Source organism: Triturus cristatus, chromosome 2_1, assembly GCF_964204655.1.
Source record: "Triturus cristatus chromosome 2_1, aTriCri1.1, whole genome shotgun sequence".
NCBI lineage: Eukaryota > Metazoa > Chordata > Amphibia > Caudata > Salamandridae > Triturus > Triturus cristatus.
Window position 1 is genome coordinate 190,362,813 of NC_140581.1, and position 25,845 is coordinate 190,388,657.

The 25,845-nt window shown below is 43.9% G+C and overlaps 1 protein-coding gene across 1 annotated transcript in view; it reads right to left on the minus strand.

Annotated features, from left to right (window-relative positions):
- Positions 1 to 20,014, minus strand: part of ACAA2 (acetyl-CoA acyltransferase 2) — a 173,936-nt gene extending 153,922 nt beyond the window's left edge. Inside the window, exon 1 of the mRNA XM_085629668.1 lies at positions 19,868 to 20,014. Coding sequence (XP_085485794.1) covers positions 19,868 to 19,883 — 16 coding nt within the window. The 5' untranslated portion in view covers positions 19,884 to 20,014. The remainder of the gene's footprint in view (positions 1 to 19,867) is intronic.
- Positions 20,015 to 25,845: the final 5,831 nt, after the last annotated feature.

The following is a 25,845-nucleotide window of genomic DNA, read 5'->3' on the forward strand; positions in this document are numbered from 1 at the left end:
CTTAAGCAGCGCAGGAGGATGTATTTGGAATGTCTAATGGTAGGCATGACATAGGCAGGGTAATAGGAAGCAAACCAGCTTTGAGCAGCCACACATAAGCCCCAGGCTGCAGAAATAATAGATTCTGGTCTGACTAGCGGAGATATTGAGACCGAACAGCACACTAAAAGGAAAGAGTATTCATGATTTTTACATTTGAATAAAGACTGAAAAAGGGATGGTTCAGTGCATTTGGGGATAGACACATTACTCTCCCCGTATCCCATTTAAATACTATGCTTTTGAACTTCACAAACCAATTTTTGCAGTACATAGGGCCATATTGCGATTAGGAAGCTACTACCAGACTTACTATCTATAGCCCTGGGTAGAAGGAGGGGCTGCATTATGACAAGGTACTTGCATTGTGCTTGTAGGAGCTGGAGTGCTTTAGACAGCAGGTCCGGGGTCTTTCGGGTTTATGGTCTGCTTGCAGTGTGATGCATGCATCCAGGCAAGCAGGCACTGGCGCTGTACAGTAATCCTGGTAGTGATTCAGGCCTAACCGCCCTGGCTGCAGCAGTGACTTCTTCTGTTATATCTTGATGTGTCTGCAGCCGCTGTATAGATCGTGGCAGGCTTCAGTTGGATTGGTGGAAAGCGCAGCTTGGACTTGAGAATGAAAGCGGTTTAATCACGACTCAAGTCAAATCTAGGCTAGCTAGGATGTCAGACTGCAACTTCCGCTGTGAGACTCAGCTGCAAAATGGTCATATCTTGAGCCGGCATGTCTCCCCCCTGAGATGGGGGCAAGGAGAGGCACATGGTAAAGGTGCCCTCCGGCTGCCAGGGAAGGTTAAATACCTGGGTGCTACAATTGAACTAAGAAGGAATTTGCACCAGAGCCTACATATGCAAATGTTATGCTACGAGTTTGGGCACCCTAGCTCCCTGAGAAGCCAGTGAATGCTTGCTATTTCTACTCGAGAGACAATTGTTAAAGGAGTGTACTTGGCCCAGTTTTGCAGAGTTATAATAGAACTGACCCCCCCCCCCCCAGTACGTCCTAGGGAAGTGTCTCCAGCCCCACAGCTGAGGTTACTGTAGCTACTGCTTCTCCAATTGGTCGTCGATTGGAGGCCAACATGAAGATTTTATGCACAAATTAATTCTATTAAAAACCAACAAAAAATAAATGTGATGCCATCACAAGGCAAGCCTTCATTGTGTTTTTTTTTTACATCGTTGTGACTAAAAAGGTCTAAATATATATTTGTTTGAAGTCACTGCTCGTGTTATTTGATCTTTTCATCTTTTGGAAATCTTATTATCTCTATTTTCTATTTGGTGTAATGTACATCATCAACGATTCCAATGGCTCATGATCACATGGCCTATTTTAGGAAAATGTTCGTGCTAAAGAGACCTATTTTAGGAATCTATTATTAACCACATGGCCTGTTTTAGGAACATTTTCACAATTGCATACTCTCTTTCAGTTGTTTTCGCGAACACACGGCCTATTTCAGCAATATTTTCATGAGAACATGGCCAATTTTAGATATCCTTTCTCCAGTCTAAAATCAATCCTTACGTTCTTAAGTCAATCCTAATGCTAAATTTTCAGTTTCTATAATGTCATAAGCAAGGAACGCCTCTTTTTAAATCTAATGCAAAAATAACAATTGATGGACAGAATGCAGAACAATGTCATACATTCACCCCAGTACAGAGATCTGGGCCTAAATCCATCGTTTTTTTGCTCACCATGCCATTCCAGTTTGAAACCAGCCATATGCAAATCAGTCTTGACCCTGTGCCCCATGGGAACAGTCCAGCCCGAACTGCCAAGCCAGGTCCTCCCTGGACTGGAAACAAGCATCCTAGGACCGGTTTCGGGCTTTCAGCCCTCATCAGCCAGGATAGCTTGATTCCAGTGGCATGGAGAGCAAGGGACTCACGTCTGAGCATACCCTTCCCACTCGGGGTGACAAATGCAAAAATAACAATTGATGGACAGAATGCAGAACAATGTCATACATTCACCCCAGTACAGAGATCTGGGCCTAAATCCATCGTTTTTTTGCTCACCATGCAATTCCAGTTTGAACCCAGCCATATGCAAATCAGTCTTGACCCTGTGCCCCATGGGAACAGTCCAGCCCGAACTGCCAAGCCAGGTCCTCCCTGGACTGGAAACAAGCATCCTAGGACCGGTTTCGGGCTTTCAGCCCTCATCAGCCAGGATAGCTTGATTCCAGTGGCATGGAGAGCAAGGGACTCACGTCTGAGCATACCCTTCCCACTCGGGGTGACAAATGCAAAAATAACAATTGATGGACAGAATGCAGAACAATGTCATACATTCACCCCAGTACAGAGATCTGGGCCTAAATCCATCGTTTTTTTGCTCACCATGCCATTCCAGTTTGAACCCAGCCATATGCAAATCAGTCTTGACCCTGTGCCCCATGGCCATGTCTGAACTGGGGTGGCGTAGTGGGCAAAAGAACGATGGATTTAACCCAGATCTCTTGACTGGGGGAGAATGTCTGCATTGTCAGCATTCCGTCCATCATTTGTTTGTTGTAACGCTTTTCGCCCTAAGTGGGATGGGTATTCCCAGACGTGGGACCCGTGCTCACTACGCCACTGGAGTCAAGCTATCCTGGCTGATGACGGCTGATAGCCAGAAACCGGTCCTAGGATGCTTGATTCCGGTCCAGGGAAGACATGGCTTGGCAGTTCGGGCTGGACTGTTCCCATGAGGCACAGGGTCAAGACTGATTTGCATTTGGCCATGTCTGAACTGGGGTGGCGTAGTGGGCAAAAGAACGATGGATTTAACCCAGATCTCTTGACTGGGGGAGAATGTCTGCATTGTCAGCATTCCGTCCATCATTTGTTTGTTGTAACTCTTTTTAAATCTAAACCTGTTTTAATTCATTTAAAAGATGGTAGTAACATGATTTCTGGGAGCGTATGAATGATGCAGGTAAGTTTTGCCATTTCCATCAAAGGTGAATGTCCCAATGAAATCAATTGGTATCAGCACTATTATTTGCTCTATTGTAAAAGGGGCGAATTCTGCCTCCAAAAGTAAGCAGCAGATAAGATTGTTCCTAGATGCAGTGGTATACTCAATTGAAAAATAACATGCAGCAAGCATAGCTGCCAAGGTTTCAGAATGCTATGTGTGACATTTTCAGAATTTCAGTGAAATTATAAAAGATATTTCAACAAGTATGAGTGACACTTTATCGTGGGCAATATCAAGCAATGAAGATGAGGGAAACATATAAATATCAGAAATATTACACCCATTTGAGCAACAACTAAAGTGCACTAACAGCAGGCAGCTGAAAACCGAGCAGAGTCAGAATGCGTGACTACACAGTTCTTAGACTCAGTACACTACAGGCCAGGATTGCAGGCCAGGCAGCTTAGAATAATTGAAGTCTTTGTTTTACTTATTAACAGCCATAGCATGTTAGCTGAGCTACTAAAACACAGGTGCCTTAGCCAGCCTTTTCCTACACTGGTCCCCCTGGATCCTCGTTGCTGCCAGCAGTCAATCAATGCGATCAGGATGCAGATCATCAGTGTAAACTCCAGGGCCTCTTGGTCACACGTAGGACCCAGCCCACAACAGAAAGATGTGAGGCCCCAACAGGAACAACAATAGGTCTCTTCTCAGCTGCCTAATTAAGAGTCAACACACAGGGACATCTTACGGATTTTGGGGGCCCTGGGCCAAACGTATTTTGGGATCCCCTGTTCTGAACAGATTTGAATGTATTATCCTATTTCAGCTCTTTCATGAACTCTTCGGCCAGGCCATTGACAGTGCAAAGGAACACTCGTCCAAATTAGAAAGTTGTTACATCTAATATTCAGGGATAGTGACGTGTGTTTTCAATATTTTAACACAGCAGCAGCTCAACAATATTACTGTAATAATCTTTGTGACACCCTATCATTTCTCTTATGTGAGGTCCTGTTTTGATGTTAAAGAAACTTTTTTATGGATGTTGCATGAAACATAAATGCAACATTTCGCTGCAAAATGTCTGTAGTAGACTCTCACACATCACTCACATTAAAAATGAATTGAAGGGAAACAGTATTTAAACCATCTGTATAAGAATTATTAAAGGGCATCAGGGAAAGACCTTATGCAGAAAGAGCTGGCTCTATCAGGGGGCCCCTGAAAGCCCACTTTGCCCATGCCTTAAAACGTCTCTGTCAACACAGTCAGCTGACTCGCAGATAAGCTGCGGGCATCGGGCATGCCTCAGGCTGTGGCACTGACAGTCCCACATAGGTCATAGCTGGCAGCCAGAGCTTCGCAGTGTTATATTTAAAAAACTACTCAGTCGAACGCCTGATGCGTGGTATTTGGCATAGTTGTGTATGTACGGCGTGACAAGTTGGCCTGGTATATGCTGTCCACTAGTTATTGTGGGCACCTTGCACCAGTCCAAACAACCTTTATTTATGATTAGGTTTAAGACCACCTTTATTGAAAGCTATCCTAGTGGTAGCTATGGAGAGAAGCCTTCAGGCTAAGTCTCGAAGGAAAGTAAAGCAGCTTGGTTTACCAGATGATAACCTCTTGAATGGCCAAATTAAAGGAGAACCACACAAGGTATATATATATTTATTACTAAGCACTCTCTACTAACCTCTTTATGAGATTAGAGAACAAGGCACAAAATATTACAGTTCTAAAACAACAGTAAATAGCACAATATACAATGGGCCCCAGGGGGAGACAAAACCATATATTAAGAAAGTGGTATAAGAGCCACGACTTGACTAGACACAGTGCCTAGAGCACGTAGAATCGCTGGGACCCCAAGGAACCACCAAAGGTAGTGAGACAGGGGACCCACGGGGGACGCATGCAGTGTGAGAACACAGTCGCGAGCTCCGTACAATCCTATGTGAAAGTCGCAGTTGGAATTTTAGAGATTAAGGACACTTTGGAGAGGACTTGGAGCAAACCCTTTTAAACTTAGAAGGTTCTAAGGCCAGCACCCACGTGAGCACCGGAGTACTCGTTGTTACCTAACCCAGATAAGCCGGGTGCATAGGTGTCAGGAATCTTCGTCGTTTCCAATAGAGAGTTGCTGTAAAGTGCTGCTGCCATGGAAAGGAAAAGTGTCCGGGGTGATCCAAGCCTGTATCGAAGATGAGACGAACCTGAAAGCAGAGGGGACAGAGTCTGGGTCACTTGCCAGTGACCAGGGGCCCGATAGACGAATGCCCACCGATGTCAGGTGTTTCAGGTGCCATGACGAAGCTTCACTCCACTAATACCGGGGACCAGGAGGTGTCGACGACAACCACAGTCTGCAGGCGAGCTGTCCCATGAAGGATGTCGAGTGCTGGGGGGGCGGGGTGGGGGGGGGGGGTGACTGTTTGGGTTGGAGATCAACATGCCTTGGCAACAGCAACCCACACGGTGAGAGTAAAACAGCTTCGGTGTGGACCAGCAAGGTTCTGTGGAGTCCCCAAGCGATGGAGAGTCAGGGCAAGTCTGGAGCAAACAGGTAAGCCCGTTGAAAGTTAAAGTACCCTTCTCAGGGACCCACAAGTCAACGGACAAGGGACAGCAAAGGGACCTAGAGAGGAATCACTAAATACCAGTCCACGGGTCACTAGAGGAGTGTAGGCCAGTAATCTTCGAGGGAATCACGGCTCGGGGTCTGGACTACAAGTAGGTCAAAGCACAGCCTCAGGGATCGCCAAGAAGCATATGCTGCTGCAAATGTGTACGGTGTCCAGGGGTTCGGGTTGCACGGTCCCCACGGAGGCTTTGGCTCTCAGGATTGCTGAGAGCACTGATCGGCCTCGTGGAAGCTTGGAAACCCACCTCCTGTGTTGTAGAGTCTTCGGAGTCCTTCAGGAGCTGCGTAGTTGCAAACCGGACAGATGCGTCTTTGGTGCCTGCCTTGCAGGGGAGTAACTCCTTCACTCCAAGGGAGATTCTTCGGTCATCAAACGTCGTGTAGATAGTTGAAGTTCTGGGATTCTGTAGCAGAGTTTCGTCCAGGTAAATCTAAAGTCCTGTATCCAGGGGTTCCTACTTTATACCCGAGGAAGGGGTGGGACAAACTCTGGGGACCCACCTATGGGAGGGTCAGGACAGATGGGTGGCTACACCCATGTCCTTTGTCCAGTTTCGTACCAGAGCAGAGGCTGGTAGCCCCTGCAACCGGTTTGAGCTGGACTATGCACAGGGACACCAAATGTGCCTCCAGTGCAGACATCAAAGCACTCTTGGAGTGCACCCACCCAGCCCCAATACACTAAAGCCTGTCTGGGAGGTGGTCACACCTCCCTGTGACAGGAAACCTATTGTCCAGCCTCCCCTGCCGGAGTTTCGTCCAGCAGCAGTAGGGCAGACTCGTGTCTGTGGCTGGCAGCATCCATTTTGTGATGCCAGGGTCTGTGAAGCTGGTACCAGGCGTAACAGTGAAGTCATATTTCTCCCTCTAGTAGGGTGGAATCATACCTCCCCCGCCAGTTACTGGTGTGGAGGTATGATTCCAAGGTGTTTGACACCAAACACGACATGTTTCCCACCATTCCAAAGTTAGCATTTACCGCGAGGTTATAATGCACTTAAGAGTATATGGTTTGGCTGCATCACAAACAACTACGGAATAAAGGTTCCGAAGGCTGCAGTTGAGCTCTGCTCATGCATGGGCACCCTCTCACATAAAACCCAGCACCCTGCCTTCAGGATTGATAAGGCCTGCCATGGGGTGACTGATAGGTTTATATGTGCAGTGATATGGATACATATAGGAAACCTATATCTAAGTAAGGGGTGCATACAGCACCTTACACAGGCTGCTGTATCAGACCTGTTCTGTCATTTTGAATGGTCTCCCAGGGGTGGCATAATACATGCTGCAGCCCCTGAGAGGCCTCTGGGGTACTTGTGCCCTAGGTACATAGTATACCATATACTAGGGACTTATAAGGGTACCCCAGAATCCAATCTTTGGTGTCCCTAAAGTACATGCAATCAATTTAGAGAGGAAGCAGCTAGGCTGGGGCCCTGGATAGCAGGGTCCCAGCCAGACTAAAGTCGAAAAACAGGGAAACAGCAAAAAGTGGGGGTAACTATAAGAAGCAGATCATAATCTCCTACATACGGTTTAGCCAGTTTCATATAAATAGCTTGCAACTGTCCTGATCACCGATACTGGACAACAATTTCTCAGACAAGGTAAGATAGTTTCTGTGGAAATAGACAGCACAGCCCAAACATTGATGTTAGGATATGTAGCGGAGGTGTTGTGCAGTTAATATTACTAGTGAAGCATAGGCCAGGTAAAATACAGATGTAGAGTTCTGCCCCAAAATGTCAAGAAGAGTTTAGATACATATGCAGGTGCTTGTCGTGAAATGGAGGTAACACGCGTGCAATATTGCAACAGATTAGAGCTGGATCTAATGATAGGGCCTGTTCAGCAACAATTTGCCGGATAGTATGAAAGCTGAAGCAGGTCCCACTCGAACAAAAGAGGAATTTTCTTGATATTGCTTATTCTTGTCTGCATTTGAGGTATGATGTTTGAATAAAAAAATCCTAGGTAAAAAAGAGCAGTACTGCTCCTGCAATTTCAACTTCAGACAGGCGCCTGAAAATTTGACTACCTTACCTCAGCCCTTACGTGTCTTAGCCGGCACCATTTGAAAGTCAAAATCGAATCACAAAGCTCAGCACACAGTATAGTGTATGTCTCGCACTCATCCAAGGATCACTGAAGCCAGCCGTTGCTAATTCTGGAAATTTCCAAGTTTGGACTATGTGCAAGCATGATCTGTGTTTTTCAGGCGTGGTGGAAACAGTTAAGAAATCCCTGCCCTCCATCCAATCCTTGCACTCGCACCACGCACTTGACATTCTGATAACACCTAAATAAATTCTGTCTCTGAATTTCTTTCTAAATAAATGTATTTGTGTTATCTTGCAATCAAGGATCACTGCCTTTCTATCTCCTTGGTGAATCAGCTCCTCTGCCCGCTCCCCTGTCCTTGTTTACATTTACTGAGGTTGTTTATGCATTTTTTTTGTTCTCTTTTCTTTTGATACGCATCTCTTCTTTTTCACCATGCAAGTCCAAAAGCACGACGTGTGCTTTACACGTCGTTTTTTTGTGCTTGCTGAATTTATTTTCTTAACAGAGCACGGCTGCAATCTGATTGTGGGCATTTGGGAAAGTATTTCTGTTAATTGCAACACTGTCATGCGATGCAATTAAAATAAATATTTTCACAATGGCCATAAGTCTGCAGGCGTGCTCTATTAAGAAAATACATGCATCAAGTTCAAGAGAACGACATGTAAAGCACACGTCGTGCTTTTGGACTTGCCGCATTTCTTCTCTTAAAGGAGCAAGGCTGCGGGCTGATTGTAGGCCATTGTGAAAATATTTATGTTAATTGCGGCGCATGATGGTGCTGCAATGAACAAATATTTTCACAAAGGCCAACAAACAGCCCCCAGCCGCGCTTCATTAGGAAGGAAACCCAGCTAGTGCAGGAGCCACCGCAACCAAGAAATTACCATTTTTCGCGCCGCTTGAGTTTTAAAAGCGGCAGCGAATGCTCTCCAGGAATGTGCTGTGGGTGAGCGCTCCACACACAGCACTGCACGCTCGGGGGAACAGACGTGTGAGCACCCTCGGGCGTGCTCCTTACTTGGAACAGTGCTTACAACACAACCAGAGAGGTTAAAGAGCAAACACTGGGCACTGTAACGTACATAACACCTACAGGCTGAGACTAGGATTAACCAAACTTTGCTATAAACCATAGGGATCCACAATATTTTAAAAACACCATTGAAGGCTCTGCTGCTCGCTAGCAGCCTCTTTGGGGCAGTGCTTACTCGCTTCTTGCCCCGTCAACATGGGGGGGCCAGGAGGGGCTAGGGACAGGCAGCACTGAATGAACAGGAGGGACCTGCCCAGTGTTGTGTTTGTGTTCTTGTAGCAATGTGACCTCATTGGGTTCCAACTAGTACATCCTCTAACTATGGAATCCAGTGAGATGACTTGCAGACTGACCAATGCTGGAAGAGGAGTGTCCAGACTGTCCTCCTCACTTCTGCTGGGTTTATTGAATAAATCTACTATTTCAAATTGGAGCCTGGATCATTAATATGCAAGAATGGCGACGAGCTAGAGCAGCTAAACCCAGCAACAGCGGACCCACATTGATGCCACTACGAAATTCTTTATTTCGCTACAAGTAGGAATTTGACTTTCAACACGCTGTTCACTCTTGCGCTGAAGTGCCTGCAACCTTACCAGCGTCATCGGCATCACCCGTCAAAGGCAGCGGATCGGCATTCCAAAGGTCAGTGAAACGCTGTTGGATACAGCATTGTTGGAATCCTCCAAGGTACGTGGGATTTGAATCGGCCCACATTTCAGTCCACGCTGCCATTTTCAGTTTCTTCGCGCATCAGAAGCTGCGTGCATAACGATTGACACGTCACACGCCAGCGAAACTTTTAAAGAAAAATTGGGTAACAGGTTTGAGGTTCCTGATGTGCATCCTGTAAGTTATACAGGCGAACCCATTGATCTCATAGGATTTAAGAAACTACCTTTTGAATTTAAAGGTAGAAGTGCTGAGTGCAAACTTTATGTTTACAAATCAGGACCTTGTGTCCTAGGAAGGTGGGACCAGGGCGAATTAGGAATATTATTGGATCCCAACAGCGCAGATCCAGTTTTAAGTGTTGTTGATTCCAACAAAAAGCAGTACGACATGATTAAGGCAAGATTTCCTAAAGTTTTTTCAGGGAAAGTAGGAGAACTAAAAGGATTTTCCCATAAGATTATTCTGAAGAGTTACGCCCGCCCGTGTATTCATAAGGTTAGGAACATTCCTATGAGTGTCAAAGATGAAGTTATCAAAGAGTTAAACAAATTGGTACAGAATGGTCTAATTGAACAAATTGAATCGTCAGATTGGGTCGCCCCCTTAGTAGTGGCACGCAAGGCCAATGGCCGCGTCCGCCTCTGTGTGGACTTGAGAGAACTTAGCAAGAATATTTTCATTGATATTTTTCCACTACCAAGGATTTCAGAGTTACTCTCTGCCACTAGAAACAAACAATTATTTTCCACCATCGACTTAACCTCTGCATACCATCAGGTCCCGCTTCATACAGAAAGCAGACATCTAACGGCTTTTATTACTCCTATTGGACTTTTTCAATTTAAACGGGTACCTTTTGGTTTAGCATCAGCCGCGGCCATGTTTCAGCGACTAATGCATAGAATTTTCAATGACATGGAAAACATGGTGTTCTTTCAAGATGACATTTTAGTCATGGGTTCGAATAAAGTTGAGCATGATAATACCCTGATTAAAGTTCTTGAAGTTTTGGAGTTCAAAGGATTAACTGCAGAAGAATCTAAATGTAAACTAGCAAGAAATAACGTTACCTACTTAGGACATGAAATTAGTTGTAAAGGAATCTTTCCAAAATCGGAACTGGTGGACGCTATTATGAATGTCCCGGTTCCCCAGAATAAGGATGAGGTAAGATCCTTTTTGGGATTAGCCGAATTCTATTCTAAGTTTGTACAAAACTTCTCTGGAAAAATGTACAGTATTAGACAACTACTGAAGAAAGGTTGTACATTTATTTGGTCTCCCGAGTGTCAAACAAGTTTTGAAAGCATAAAAAAGGATATATGCTCTGCACCTTCGCTCAAAGGTTTCTCTCCAGATCTGGAGAGTATTATCACCACAGATGCCAGTGGGAAAGGTTTAGGCGCAGTTTTATCACAGATTCAAGAAAACGGGAGTGAGTGTGTTGTTGCATTTGCTTCTAGGGCTCTCACTGACACGGAAGAAAAATACTCAAGTCATTGAAAGGGAAGCTTCGGGCTGTGTTTGGGCTCTAAAGAATTTCAGAAAGTATATTTGGGGTAGTTGTGTAACAGTTAGGACAGATCACAAACCATTAACTAAAGTTCTTACTTCAAAAGGTCTGAGCAATGTTTCGCCTAGAATTTCACGAATGTCAATTCCGTTACTTGATTACGTCTACAATGTGATTTATGTCCCAGGTGTAAACAATAGAATTGCTGATTTTTTAAGCAGATGTCCACTTCGCAACATCAAAGACGAAAAGAATGAATGGGATGAATGGATGGTTGCCTCTGTCTTTGGTAATGAGTTGCAAAACATTTCCCATTTTGAGTGGACACAAAGCTTAATCAAAGACTCAAACTTGACGTTGGTAGTTGAGTATGTCCAAAAAGGCTGACCAGCAAAGGCACTTGTACATAATAGTCTCCTTGCCTTTTGGGAAGTTAGGAATGACCTTTCAGTGGTAGAAGACTTATTACTCAGAAGTGGAAGACTGATTCCTCCCTTAGAGTTTCGTAGTAAAATTATTAATCTTTGTCGTGAAGGTCACTTAGGAATCGTAAAGTACAAGACTAGAATAAAACAGTCATGTTGGTGGTCTGGCCTAGATAGGGATATTGAAAAAGAGATAAGGAAGTGTGTCCAATGTTCTAATTCGGACAAGAGTTTGACTACTCACAAAACTCCGTTACACCCCATTGCTGTTACCCATATATCTTGGGAAAGAATGGGCATCGATATTTTTGGCCCAGTACGACATACCCATAATTTTTTTAAATACATTATTGATCATTTTTCAAAATGGCCTGAATATAGCATTGTAGACAAGGCTGACACTGAAGCAATACTTTTATTTCTAGCTGACATATTTGGTCGTGAAGGTCTTCCCAAAGATATTATTTCCGACAATGGAGGACAATTTGTCAGCAAATCATTAAAAAAATTTATCAAGGAAGCAGGTATCAACCATAGAACCACCTCTCTGTACCATCCAGAAGGAAATGGTTGTGTGGAGCGCTTTAACAGAGTAATCAAAAGTGTTATTGAACTATCTGCCAGTAATCATTTAGACTGGGTAGATGAACTAAGGAAGACTGTAAATGCATATAGAGTAACTCGTTGTGAGTCTTCAAGTTATGCCCCGTTTGAATTGATGAGAGGTAGACTACCAGGTACAAAAGATAACATGGGTTGGTTAAAAAGTACCAGATCTGTAGTTTGGTCTCCTAGTAAGGTAAGGAAATCTATGGTAGATAATCAACAGAAACAGAAAGATTTCTTTGATCGCACACATAATATAAAAAAGTACATCTTTGTGTGGATGAAATTGTTAAAGTAAGAAAAGGAAGGCTTGTACGTAAAGGTGAAAGTAACTTTTCGTCTCCTTTAAAGGTCATTAAAGTTTTATGCAATTCTGCATTGTTAAGCGATGGGAAGGTGTGGCATGCTAGCAGAACTGCCAAATTCAGAGGTGATTTTGATCTTTCTTGCATAAATGGGACTATTAGTCGTCCCATTGAATACGATTGGATTGAAGATTGTCCCTCTGAATTTGATTCCTATCCTTGCACTATAGAAAATTCCACCCACAATGTACATTCTTGTGATCCTGAACTGTCTTCTTCTGCTATAGAAGGGGAAGAGAGTGTTGACACAAGAGCCTCGTCCAAAGAGTGTACTATTCCTGAAAATAATTATGATGTGACCAGAGCTGGTCGAGTTTGTGTTAAACCTCTGTATTTAAAGTATTACATCACACATATTTGTTCTTCGTGAATTAGCGTGATATCACATGCAAATTTATTCACAAAGTGTTATTGAGATTTTATTGTTATACAAGTATTGCAAATTGTGTGAGAAAGGGGAAGTGTTGTGTTTGTGTCCTTGTAGCAATGTGACCTCATTGGGTTCCAACTAGTACATTCTGTAACTATGGAATCCAGTGAGATGACTTGCAGACTGACCAACGCTGGAAGAGGAGTGTCCAGGCTGTCCTCCTCACTTCTGCTGGGTTTATTGAATAAATCTACTATTTCAAATTGGAGCCTGGATCCTTAATATGCAAGACCCAGCTGGCACTTGGACAGTGGGCTGTTGTAAATACATATTAGCTATGTTTGTACTTACCCTACTTCTAGTGTTCTTCAAGCCCTTCCTCTGTGTCCTTTCCCAGTTCTGATCCTAGAACGCTTGTGGGGTTCTTAGTACTAGCGTGTTGCTGCAGGGGGAATTCTAGCTGGGGCAGTTGGTGTCCGGTCAGCGGTTGTGGTGTACGCTTTGTCCATGCTCTGTAATAAAGATCCTGCTTGATACAGAAGAGGCTCCTGCATCTTTCCTACGATATTCACTTATATCAATTTGGCGACGAGTTGAGTTGCAGACCGGACGTGGGAGCGAATCCATTGATCTTTACGGAGCGGATGGACAACGAGCGACAACGACCAAAAAGAATTCACGACGTGCGGAGCAATGCTAATGGCATGAGGGTGTGATGCTCTGAAACCGAACATTTCTCAGTGAAAGAGGCGATTTGGCGACATTTGCGAGCAAAAGTGATGTCACTCGACGAACCGTGAGTTGGTCGAATCTTTTTAGCGGTCTCGAGTTGAAGCGCAACCAAGCAGCAGCGTAGCTCTACGTAACAGCGCGAGCACGCAATAACTTCAAGCGTTGCTAGGCTACAAGCTTAATGCGTAAATAATGCTAAGGGGCGCGAACTCTCTCATTGAGCGTTGCCTAGCAGCAGCGCTTCGCGTCTGAGTCAGTGTCATGCCGATACTGCGAGGTTGCGCAACGTCATAGTCTCGCGCTAACAAGCGGCCATCTTGGATTGGGACAGGAACAATATCGAAGAAAACGGAATTAGAAGCCTGTAACCAGCAAAAAACGAGGGAGATTTCGCACGCATAGCGAGGAGCCAATAAGAGGGTCCCAAGATAAATAAATTAAAAGGAAAAAGAAGCAGCTAACTAGCATGTCACAGCAAGCAAATCAACAAGTCAATGTGACCTTACCACCTCAGTTTCTTAGCGAACCAGGGGCACCATCAATCTCTTGGGAAGATTGGATACGCATGTTTGAAAATTACTTGGACGCCTTGGATGGTCAGGATTTTGCTGCTAAACGGAAGAAAGCACTTCTTCTGAGTGCCCTTGGCAAAGAGGGACAACGAGAATTTCAGTACCTTCCTCAAGCGTTGCAAGCTAGTGGGCAACCCATTCCTAATGAGTATAAGGAGGCTGTAACAAGACTGGAAGTGAGGTTTGGTAAAGAAGAGAACCTCGTAATGAATAGATATAAATTTTATACTCACAAACAGCGCACGGAAGAATCGATAGATGACTTTGTTGCACGCCTTAGGGAATTATCTATCAAGTGTAACTTTGGGGCAATGAGTGATGAGTTGATACGGGATCAACTCATAGTGCAGTGCAACAATAGAAAGATACAGGAGAGGCTGTGGGCGGCTAAGAATCCGTCATTGAAAGTGGCTATAGATTTAGCCAAAGTGGTGGAGGAATCGGAAAAGTGTACGAAAGAGTTAGAAAAATGCAGTCCACAACAGAGTGCGATTTCTGTGGTGACTGAGAAAACAAAGATGGAGTGTGAATCAGGTTATGAAGAGGCTGTGGGTGTGATGAGATATAAAGGGAAGAATCCCTTAAAGAAAAGCAATTTTGGGAAAAACCCTAGCAACAGAGGTTGTTCCAGATGTGGTAGTAGTAGCCATAATTCTGACGCAAAATTCTGTTTTGCGAATAACAAAGAGTGTCTCAAGTGTGGGAGGTTGGGACATTTCTCAAGGATGTGTAGGACTAAGGGGAATGCTAGTGTAGCCATTGTCGAAGACGGACCCATGGAGTTAAAGCGTGAAAAAGATAAAATATTGAGTGTGGAGGATGATTGTATATATAGTTGTAATGAGAAAAGAGAAGAGAGACCAAAAACAGAGTTTGTGATCAATAACCGTAAGGTGACCCTGATGGTTGATACGGGTTCAAGACACACAATCATTCCCGAGCCTTTATTCAGAGGCGAGTGGGGTGATATGTCCTTAAAGGAGAGTGATATCTCTCCAACTGGTTACCAAGGAGAGAGGATAGATTTGTTGGGGTACTTTGATGCAGATATTCATTTTGAAGGAAGGTCAATTAAAGGGAAGGTATATGTTGCAGTTGATGGTCCACCAATCCTGGGTTGGATTCATCAATATGACCTACATATTATAGTGAACCCGAGAGCACCCAATCAAGTCATGGTAGTAGATGAGTACACCCTCAGTGACATACTTAACGGAGCAGGGAATGTGTTTAGAGATGAGTTGGGAGAGTTGAAGGGGTACGTTCACAAGATAGTCATAAAGCATGGCACAGTTCCCGTACAACATAAGGTGAGGCGAGTCCCACTTTCAGTGAAGGATGAGGTTAAGAAAGTGATTGAGGAGATGTTACAGGGTGGTGTCATCGAACCAGTAGAAGCATCTTCGTGGGTATCTCCGGTCGTCATCACGCAGAAGGCTGATGGCAAAATCAGGTTCTGTGTGGATTTGAGATCGCTGAATAAGTATGTGGTGGCGGATACCTTTCCCCTGCCAAACATTGGCGAGCTGGTCTCAACTTTGCAAGGGGCTAAGTTTTTCTCGAAATTAGATTTGAAGAGTGCATATCACCAAATCCGTCTTCATGATGAGTCGAAGGGTCTTACAGCATTCATCACTACCGAGGGTACCTTTCAGTTCACGAGACTCCCGTTTGGTTTAAGCTCTGCAGCTAGTGTGTTTCAACGCATGGTCACTGAGATTTTTAAAGGGATTAAAAAAGCGGTGTTCTTCCAGGACGACATACTTGTATTTGGAGATACGATTACGGAACACAACGAGGTACTTAAAAGTGTGTTAGGAAGAATTCAAGATGCTGGGTTGACTTTGCGTAAGGAGAAGTGTTGTTTCCTTGTACAAAACATAGAGTATTTGGGTTATGAGATATCTGCGCAGGGTGTTAAGCCGAAGAAAGATTTGCTTGAAGCTATAAAAATGGCTCCCCGTCCCACGGACAAGGAGCAACTTAGGTCTTTTATGGGACTCATAGAGTTCTATTCAAAGTTTTTGGAGAATTTTTCAAGTAAAACTATGACTCTGAGATCGTTACTCAAAAAGGGGGTGAAATTTTGTTGGAATGCTTGCCACGAGGAATGTTTTAATTCGATAAAGAAAGAGTTGTGTCAGGCAAATGTGTTAACTCCCTTTGATATCAGTCGCACATCCATATTGATGGTGGATGCTAGCGCCACTGGAATTGGTGCAATTTTGTTGCAGAAATGGCAGGAGGGTGAGAAGACCATTGCTTTTGCCTCTCGTACCCTTTCGTCATCTGAACAGAATTATTCTGTGATAGAGAAAGAGGCATTGGCTGCTGCTTGGGGTGTCCAATACTTCAGGACATATTTGTGGGGAACAAAATTCCAGCTTAAAACTGACCACACGCCTTTGTTAAAGGTTTTGTCTCCAGGGGGGGGCTGGAAAGGGTTCACCAAGATTAGCAAGATTAGCTTCAAAGCTTCAGGAGTATCAGTATGATATTTTCTATGTTCAAGGGTGGCGTAATGTACAGGCAGACTGTTTATCAAGGCTTCCTATTAAGGGAGATGATACATTGAAGGAGTTTTCTGATGTATACAAGGATGGGGCTGTTGCCGTTATTCAGGATGTTGTAGCCTTGAGCGATGGCAGTTTTACTAAAGAGGAGTGGCTGGATGCTATGGGAAAAGACATAGTCCTGCAGAGGGTGATCGACTTGGTGAAGTTAGGTTCCCGACGGGAGAGTTGTGTCCAGCCACCAGTGCGACCATTCATTAAAGTGTTGGATGAGTTATCATTGTATGGGGATGGTATTCTAATGAGAGGCGATAGATACGTTCCGCCAGATGGTTTAAGACACAAAATTGTAAAATTGGCACATGAAGGTCATTTAGGGCAAACACTCACACAGCGTAGATTGAAAGTGGATTTCTGGTGGCCGGCCATGGATTCACAGGTGACTTCGTGGATGGAGAATTGCTCAGTGTGTAGAGACAGCAAAAAGAGACTCAAGGTTGGGTCTAATGCAACGCGGAGCCACATTGTCAGTCCGGAGGTACCATGGCATAGTGTGAGTCTGGATTTTATAGGTCCAATGGACAAATTGCCATTCAGTCAACGGTTTGCCATTGTGATAATTGATGTTTATTCAAAGTGGCTTGCTGTGGAATTTGTTAAGGATATAACCACTGACTGTACTATACAGTTTTTAAAAGGCATCTTCCTGAATGAGGGGTATCCTTCAGTTTTAATCACGGATAATGGTACTCAATTAACGTCTCAGAAAATGCAGGTGTTTTTAACTGGGTGTGGTGTGACTCATCACCGCACTTCCTTATATAGTCCGCAAGCGAATGGTGTGTGTGAGAGAGCTAATAGAGTAGTTAAGGGGATCATTCAGATGTCGTGTGTTTCAGGAGGGTTTGCGGATGAAATGGTCAAAAATATGGTGTGGGCGTATAGGACCACGGTTCATAAAGAGGACTCTAAGTCGCCTTTTGAACTCATGCGGGGGAGACGTCCTGGCACCAAACTAGCACCCTCTTGGATTAAAGATTCTCTTCTTGGGTGCGCTCAGCAGGAGGCAAGTGTGAAAACTGGGAAAACGATTGCTGAGGGTGACTGGGTTAAAGTTAAATCGGGGAGAGTGGCCAAGGGACTTTCGAAATTATGGGGTCCTCATGTGGTGAAGAAGGTTTTTCAACATTATGTTGTTCTTGACAATGGGGAGAAATGGAACCTTCGAAGGGTAGCATTGTATAGTAAGCCTGTTTCACCTGAGGATTCCATGTTGTCTGCAAAACCAGTTCCGTCCAGTAGTGGCTATTTGTTGTCCACTCCAGAGGGTTATACTCCGGGTCAGAGTGCAAGCCGTTGTAGGGAGGATGGTGGTGGTGATGCTTGTAGTTCATTTGATGTGCAGAGTCAAGCTGGTGCTAACAATGATTTTAGTCACTCTGAGGAGTCCAGGGCTGTGAGGTCTCGCAGGCCTCCGGCTTATTTGAATGACTATTTATGTTAATTATGTTTAACTGTATCTTAGGATATATTGTCTGTTTGTCCCCTTTTTTTCGGGAAGATGTGTTGTAAATACATATTAGCTATGTTTGTACTTACCCTACTTCTAGTGTTCTTCAAGCCCTTCCTCTGTGTCCTTTCCCAGTTCTGATGCTAGAACGCTTGTGGGGTTCTTAGTACTAGCGTGTTGCTGCAGGGGGAATTCTAGCTGGGGCAGTTGGTGTCCGGTCAGCGGTTGTGGTGTACGCTTTGTCCATGCTCTGTAATAAAGATCCTGCTTGATACAGAAGAGGCTCCTGCATCTTTCCTACGATATTCACTTATATCATGGGCCCACAGGCTTCAGATGGAAGGTGCTCACTTTGAACCAATTCATACACACCACACTAAAGTTAGCAATATTAGCAGCTTCCACATTGTCGTAACTCATCCAGCAGTCCTTGGTCAATAACAGCACCCTGAGCAAAAGTCCTTTCCCAACCAGGGTCTAGCACCAGGCTTCTAGGCTACACCTTGCTGCTGTGGACTGCAAGTGCTAGGTCAGCCCTCTGATGACCCCATGCAGCCCCATAGCCTGCTCCCCGTGCCCGTCATGAGGCATCGCAAGGACACGTGCTTGAGCAGCTCAATCTTTGGCTATTGCGTCCTTTCTGCTGTCCCACCACATGCCCTCTCCGCCTTGCCTAAGCCCATCCGTGACCCGCAGCTGCGACACTCGCGTTACCAGTGTGATTGGGCCAACAACAAAGGCACATGATTCTCGGGGGACCTTTTAATCTTGGACTCACTCGATTGGTTGTATTGAACCAAGATGACCACTCAGCGCCCAGTGTTTTCCTGGGCTCAGCTGCTTGGTTACCACGCCCTTAGGGTTTGTCGCAGGCTCCTTACTGGTACGGCAGTACCTCGCCTGCCACATCACCTATAAGAAACCGAGGACCTCTTGGATTAAACCCCTTTGTAGAAATATGGGGGTTCAGTCATATAAAGTAGCGGAGCGCATATTAAAATCTAACTCCTCTCAAGTGATAGTATATGGTATAAGTAGATTTTTATTCAACGTATACATCATTAGGAAACGTTCCGGTTATAACTTGTAAAAGGAGGAATTAAGGATCATCCTGTCTATAGTTTTAATTGACTAAGTCTACCTCAGTTTTTAGCATTATTCATTTTATTGACTCTGGCTTTTAGATAATTTAATATGCTTATTTATATTTTATCTGGTATTGCTTAATCATGGAGAAATATTCACCTTTATCAATTCTATGTAAATTGTATGTCATGACTTATATGTATTGTTGTTCATGTATCTGACTTTTATGGCTATATATAGCCGAAATAAAGTATTGACTGACTATAATACGGCAGATGGGATATGCATCACATTTGTGATGGTGTAACTTGTCCCCTGCCTAAACTCTTAATCAGGCCCTTAGTCTTTATTATTGTATTTCTGCAAATTGCTCTTACTTTGTTCTAAAATTGGAACAAAATATCAAACTTAATCTCTGAAAGTTATACCTGCAACCTAGCAATACCGAATATCTATTAATCCAATCATCTAAATGGACTCAAGTAAATGGTGGCACAAGTCCTTACTAGGGTTAAAGAGGGGAGAATGCTGTGAAGACGGTTACTGGTGACAGTGTGAGAACCGACAGTCTATATTCACATGCAGGATAAAGGATCGCGTTGTCGGGAGTTGCACAAATCACGGTGGTAAGAAGGGTCTGGCTCACTTCACTGTACACATGTGGGGGTTACGAAGATGTAGGTGGCAAAAAGAAGTAAACATTCACTGACAGCCTACACGCTGTCAGTATATTCTTTACTCCACCGACAGCCTGGTGGGTAGGATACAGATTCAGGAATCTTTACCTCTGATGAGAGCCATGGCGTCGTTGCTGCTTCTTTGGGTCTCACTAGGAACGAAGGTGGATGAGAACTGCACTGTACAGAGTATCCAAAGCAGCGTGTGCCGGAGGGACTTCTTCCTCCCCTCCCTCCGCACAAGTCACGCCCACAGACCCGCGGTGCGCCCGCCATCTTGAAACGGAAGGGGCAACATAGCCGGCGAACGGAGGGTCGTTGTCGAAACTAAATATCTACATTTGGCTGTTTTCAATTACTGCATTTATACATATTCATTTTAGTAATAATATTATTACTCTAAAAGAATATGAGTTTTTTTTAAAAAAGAATTGACGGGAATAAAAATAAGTTGTAATAGAACGTGAATAATACGTTGCGATTTGCAATAAACGATCGTGATTTTGCGTAAAAATGTCAATTTCTAACTTGGTCAGACTGTGCTCAAAGCTGTTTTGACAATCGTAAAGGGGTTGGCTTGATCGCCGTCATTCACAGCTGTTTCCCAAGGTGCCCTCTGTCTTTCTATGCTGGTAATACAGCTCAGACCTTTAACCTACTTAACTGAATTCCCATTTCACTGATAACAGTCAGTTGCCGTGTCCTCGCCCCACTGCTTAAAGCAAAGGTCATTCCAAAGACCTCCACGCAGCAGTCTGGGTGGCGTTACCAGGAATGCTACTTACTGTCCGTCAGACTAATTACCTGTTCGTTAAGATTTCTGTCGATATTTTTCAACCTAGCTACCAAGTGGCCCGGTGTAATTTCTGACACGTTGTTCTTTTTAAACGTTTACAGGACGCTTTTCTTTTTTACGCATCTGTGTAACTGGATGGGATATCTGATTCTGCACACTACTGATAAAGAGGATTCTCATTTATTGAAATTGTGTGCCGGTTGCATACATACATGCCAACATTTTAGATGATGAAAGTGTGGGGGTTAAAAAAATATGGGAAGATGTATTTCCCTAATTGACTTTTATTGAAAAAGAGGTAATTTCAGGCGGGAGATAGCCAATGCAAAAAAATGGAAGTCGCTTGCCTCATACGGGTCTATTCATATGTATGGCTATCGTTATTAACATTCTTGCACAAAAACAAAAATGCTGCTTTTTGTAAAACTGTTCCTGTGCTTGGCTGAACGAGGCCCGAACTAACCTAAACTCCATCTTGAATTTTATTGCAGCCATGTTGTATGTTATTATTTCTCCTCTCATCACACAGATCAAGATGTGCACTTTTATAATGGACTGAGTTGACGTGCGACTCTCCAACTCCAGAGGAACAGTTTGCTACTTTCAGTACTCTTCATTTCTTTAAGGCCTATTCTTAAATTAAGACTGTCATTGTTTTGAGTGTAACTAGATTTGTTCTGACGCATCCATTGACAATAGGTCAGAAGAGGTTATCTATTTTCCTTTAATTTAGGTAGAGTTTTTGGATGGTGCTAGATGATACTGTATTACATTATGTATTCAGATTTGTCAATTTGTGAAATGGTGTATGATCACTTTATGGTGACACTGATTTCACTGTGTATTTTATATAAAAAGGTTCTTTTCTGGAGGTAAGTCAGAGTCTGGTTTATCTGACTTTAGAGAGAGGACCTACACCAGCTTTCTCTTGCTTAGGACTCAGAAATATTTTACTCTGAAACTTGACTTCTTGTGATTCTCTTTGCTGCATTTTTTCAGCCTTGTGCTAATTCCCTATACTGATTTACCATGTATTGGTAAATCAATTTAGGCAAACTTTTATTTTTGCCTTCAGAAATGCACTTTAATTATTTGATAAACCTTGATAGTTTTCAACTGAAAGAAGGCTTAGAGTCACTTTTTTTCTAGACGTGTTTAATTACCTCTTCTCATTTAATTGCTGTTAATTGAAAATTTACTAGCCTTGGTGTCTGAAAGTCTAGATTTTATTAAAGACATGGAGGCGAGTATTATGCTTTCTTTTCTTGCTTTAATTGACACTGAAGCCAAAACGAAAACACAATTAATCCGAAAACCCTGGGAAGAAACAACTACATAACATCACAGTAGTGTAGCCAATAAGACATTGAGTACAACAATAACTATCTTCACTGAGAGTAACAAGCCCTCTTTTCTTGTGAGACACAATCAAGAAAGATTCAGAGCACAGAATTATAACTGAACATAAAGTTAATATCACCAAGTCCTTAGAGATGTCCATATGGAAACAAGATTGTAATCTGTTAGTCTTCAGCATCTGTGGAATGCAAATGGGCAACAGCAGGATGCTAAAGTTGTTAAACCAATAAAGGTCACTACTGAAGTTAGAAAAAAATAGAAATAACAAACACAAGAAAAAAAATACATTTAAGAGAGACAAAAAACAAATTAACATTTGCACGCGTGTCTGTATTTTCAAAAAAATAAAACAACAACGAAGCAGCAAACGTAAATAAAATCAATACAAACATATAAAATACGAGATTACAACATGGTTTCTGAGTACCTGTAGCTACGTGTTTGCAGCTACACACAAATAAAAATAATAACGTAGCTCCACTTTAGGTCATATTTATGTTTGTGTCTATTTAAACATTAAATAATGCTCGCGAGCGTTCCGTGGTTGATGCTTGGGTGACTGCTCTCCGATGCATTGTGTGGGAAGTTACCTTTATAATTATTATAGTCGCAAGTGGTGATTGTCTCTGGTTTTTTGTGCTAATTAACTCAGGCTAACCAAAAAACATGTTCTGTAATGCTGCCCACATAAAAATGACAACACTGAAACGTGGTTTAATTGCTCTGTAAAATACAAACCAAGAGGTCTGTTTATGCAGCAATTTCAAAAGTTTTATGTTTTCCTGAGTGACACTTGCCCTTTGTAACAACAAAATAAAATTGAAAATGCTAATGTAAGTGGCAAAGTAGGGGAGACAGTTGCCGTGGCAACGGCGCTGCCTTCTTGATGGTTTTGTAAGATATGCCTGCACTAGGAGCAGATGTCGGGTTTAAGAATCTTGCCTCCTTCCCTGTAAGCAAATAACTTTTGCGCAGGTGTTGCAAATAATATGAAAATCCTACCAAGAGGATGCGAGATTTGCAAGTCAGCAGGCCAGTTGCATGGAAGTATTGGTTGTCTGACTGAAAGAGACGTGGTGAATTCTCGCGAGATATTCGTTTTATCCATGAAATGGTTGTCGCTGCACGGTGATTAAAGTTGCAGAATCGCATAATTCTGGGAGGTCAAAGAGGAAATGACATCCTGTATTCAAAATGACAACACTGAAACGTGGTTTAATTGCTCTGTAAAATACAAACCAAGAGGTCTGTTTAAGCAGCAATTTCAAAAGTTTTATGTTTTCCGGAGTGACACTTGCCCTTTGTAACAACAAAATAAAATTGAAAATGCTAATGTAAGTGGCAAAGTAGGGGAGACAGTTGCCGTGGCAACGGCGCTGCCTTCTTGATGGTTTTGTAAGATATGCCTGCACTAGGAGCAGATGTCGGGTTTAAGAATCTTGCCTCCTTCCCTGTAAGCAAATAACTTTTGCGCAGGTGTTGCAAATAATATGAAAAACCTACCAAGAGGATGCGAGATTTGCAAGTCAGCAGGCCAGTTGCATGGAAGTATTGGTTGTCTGACTGAAAGAGACGTGGTGAATTCTCGCAAGATATTCGTTTTATCCATGAAATGGTTGTCGCTGCAAGGTCGCGCGATCTTATGCTCCTCAGTGTGAGCAGTTTGCTTCTATTGATGCGTTCTGTGCGCCGTCTCGTTTCCCCCTGTTTGCGAATTACCGCTTGGAGTCGCCTGCTTTGAAGTGTGACATTTGTGATTGTAACCCCGCACCCCTCTCCACACGCCGACAAAAGAGGAGGCGCTCTTTTAAAGACAAGTATGGCATTCGGAAAACGAAAAACTCCAAAGTGAGGCTGAAAGGGTGATAATGAATGCATCCTGCTGCAAAGGGTGATGCACAAATAAACATAGTAAACAAGCGGCCGTGCAGCCGCGAAAGTGAAAGTGATCGTGATCAAACATCAAAACGGCCGTGCGGCCGCGAAAGTGAAAGGAAACGAGTGCTTTCAGGCCTCCAAATGGTGCGAGCCCCCGGCCGACGCACATGCACTGTATTTGGAGGCCTGAAAAGCCACTGTTTGCACTTCCAAAACTCGCCTACTATAAGTCTCGCCAGAGCAGCGCTAAAGCGCTGTCTCAGGCGAGACCTAAAAAGGAACAGTGTCTGGATTCAAATGCAGAAGTAGGTAGGGAAATCTGTATGGAGGAATCCAGAGGAGGAGGTGCTCCATTCAAGTTAATTCAATGCAGCCAAACTTATTGAAGGCACTGGGACTGCAGATTAAAGAAACCAGGGAGGGTTCATTAAACTGTGGTTGGAAACTACTCGTCTCCATGTCTTTACTAAAATCTAGCCTTTCAGACACCAAAGGTCGGAAAATCTAAATTTTATTACAATGATATAACAGTCAGACGGATGAGCAGCTGGGTTACAATAAAAAGTTCTAAACGTATTAACGTTGGACCAGGCTGCAGCCTGGCTGAAGACGGCTGAAATGCCAGAAACCGGTCTTAGGAAGCTTGTTTCCGGTCCAGGGAAGGCATGGCTTGGCAGTTCGGGCTGGACTGTTCCCATGAGGCACAGGGTCAGACTGATTTAAGTGAGTCCCTTGCTCACTTTGCCGCTGGATTCAAGCAAGCCTGGCTGAAGACGGCTGAAATGCCAGAAACCGGTCTTAGGAAGCTTGTTTCCGGTCCAGGGAAGGCATGGCTTGGCAGTTCGGGCTGGACTGTTCCCATGAGGCACAGGGTCAGACTGATTTGCATATGGCCATGTCTGAACTGGGGTGGCAGAGTGGGCTAAAGAACGGTGATGGATCAAACCCAGATCTGTTGACTGGGTGTGAGTGTTTATTGGTTCTGATGCTCCGTCCATCACCACCCCCTTTTGTACCACTTTGTTCGCCATAAGTTGGCAGGGTATGCTCAGACGTGAGTCCCTTGCTCACTTTGCCACTGGATTCAAGCAAGCCTGGCTGAAGACGGCTGAAATGCCAGAAACCGGTCTTAGGAAGCTTGTTTCCGGTCCAGGAAAGGCATGGCTTGGCAGTTCGGGCTGGACTGTTCCCATGAGGCACAGGGTCAGACTGATTTGCATATGGCCATGTCTGAACTGGGGTGGCAGAGTGGGCTAAAGAACGGTGATGGATCAAACCCAGATCTGTTGACTGGGTGTGAGTGTTTGATTGGTTCTGATGCTCCGTCCATCACCACCCCCTTTTGTACCGCTTTGTGCGCCATAAGTTGGCAGGGTATGCTCAGACGTGAGTCCCTTGCTCACTTTGCCACTGGATTCATGCAAGCCTGGCTGAAGACGGCTGAAATGCCAGAAACCGGTCTTAGGAAGCTTGTTTCCGGTCCAGGGAAGGCATGGCTTGGCAGTTCGGGCTGGACTGTTCCCATGAGGCACAGGGTCAGACTGATTTGCATATGGCCATGTCTGAACTGGGGTGGCAGAGTGGGCTAAAGAACGGTGATAGATCAAACCCAGATCTGTTGACTGGGTGTGAGTGTTTGATTGGTTCTGATGCTCCGTCCATCACCACCCCCTTTTGTACCGCAGATCTGAGAGTATCATGTAAACTTGCCCCGCCCAGAAAGCCCTGGAGGCCATAGCCCCTCTGGCTGAATGAGCACTAAAGGAATCAGTGGAAATGCCAGCCAAGGACATGACGCATCTAACTCAATAGGGCAAAGTAGGAGTAAAGACAGGTTTATGGGGTATTTGAAAGGAAATAAGGAATTGGGAAGAGGAGGAATTTCTGAGATCTGTGGTACGTGAAACTTCAGTTTTTAAACAATTACCAACACATAATCAGCAATGTCTGGCCATGAAATTAACAAATGTAATATCAAATTAGCATCCCACATGATTTTATACTTGGGAACCAGGGGTTTAGCAAAATGTACTAGCTTTAACAGACAACAAAC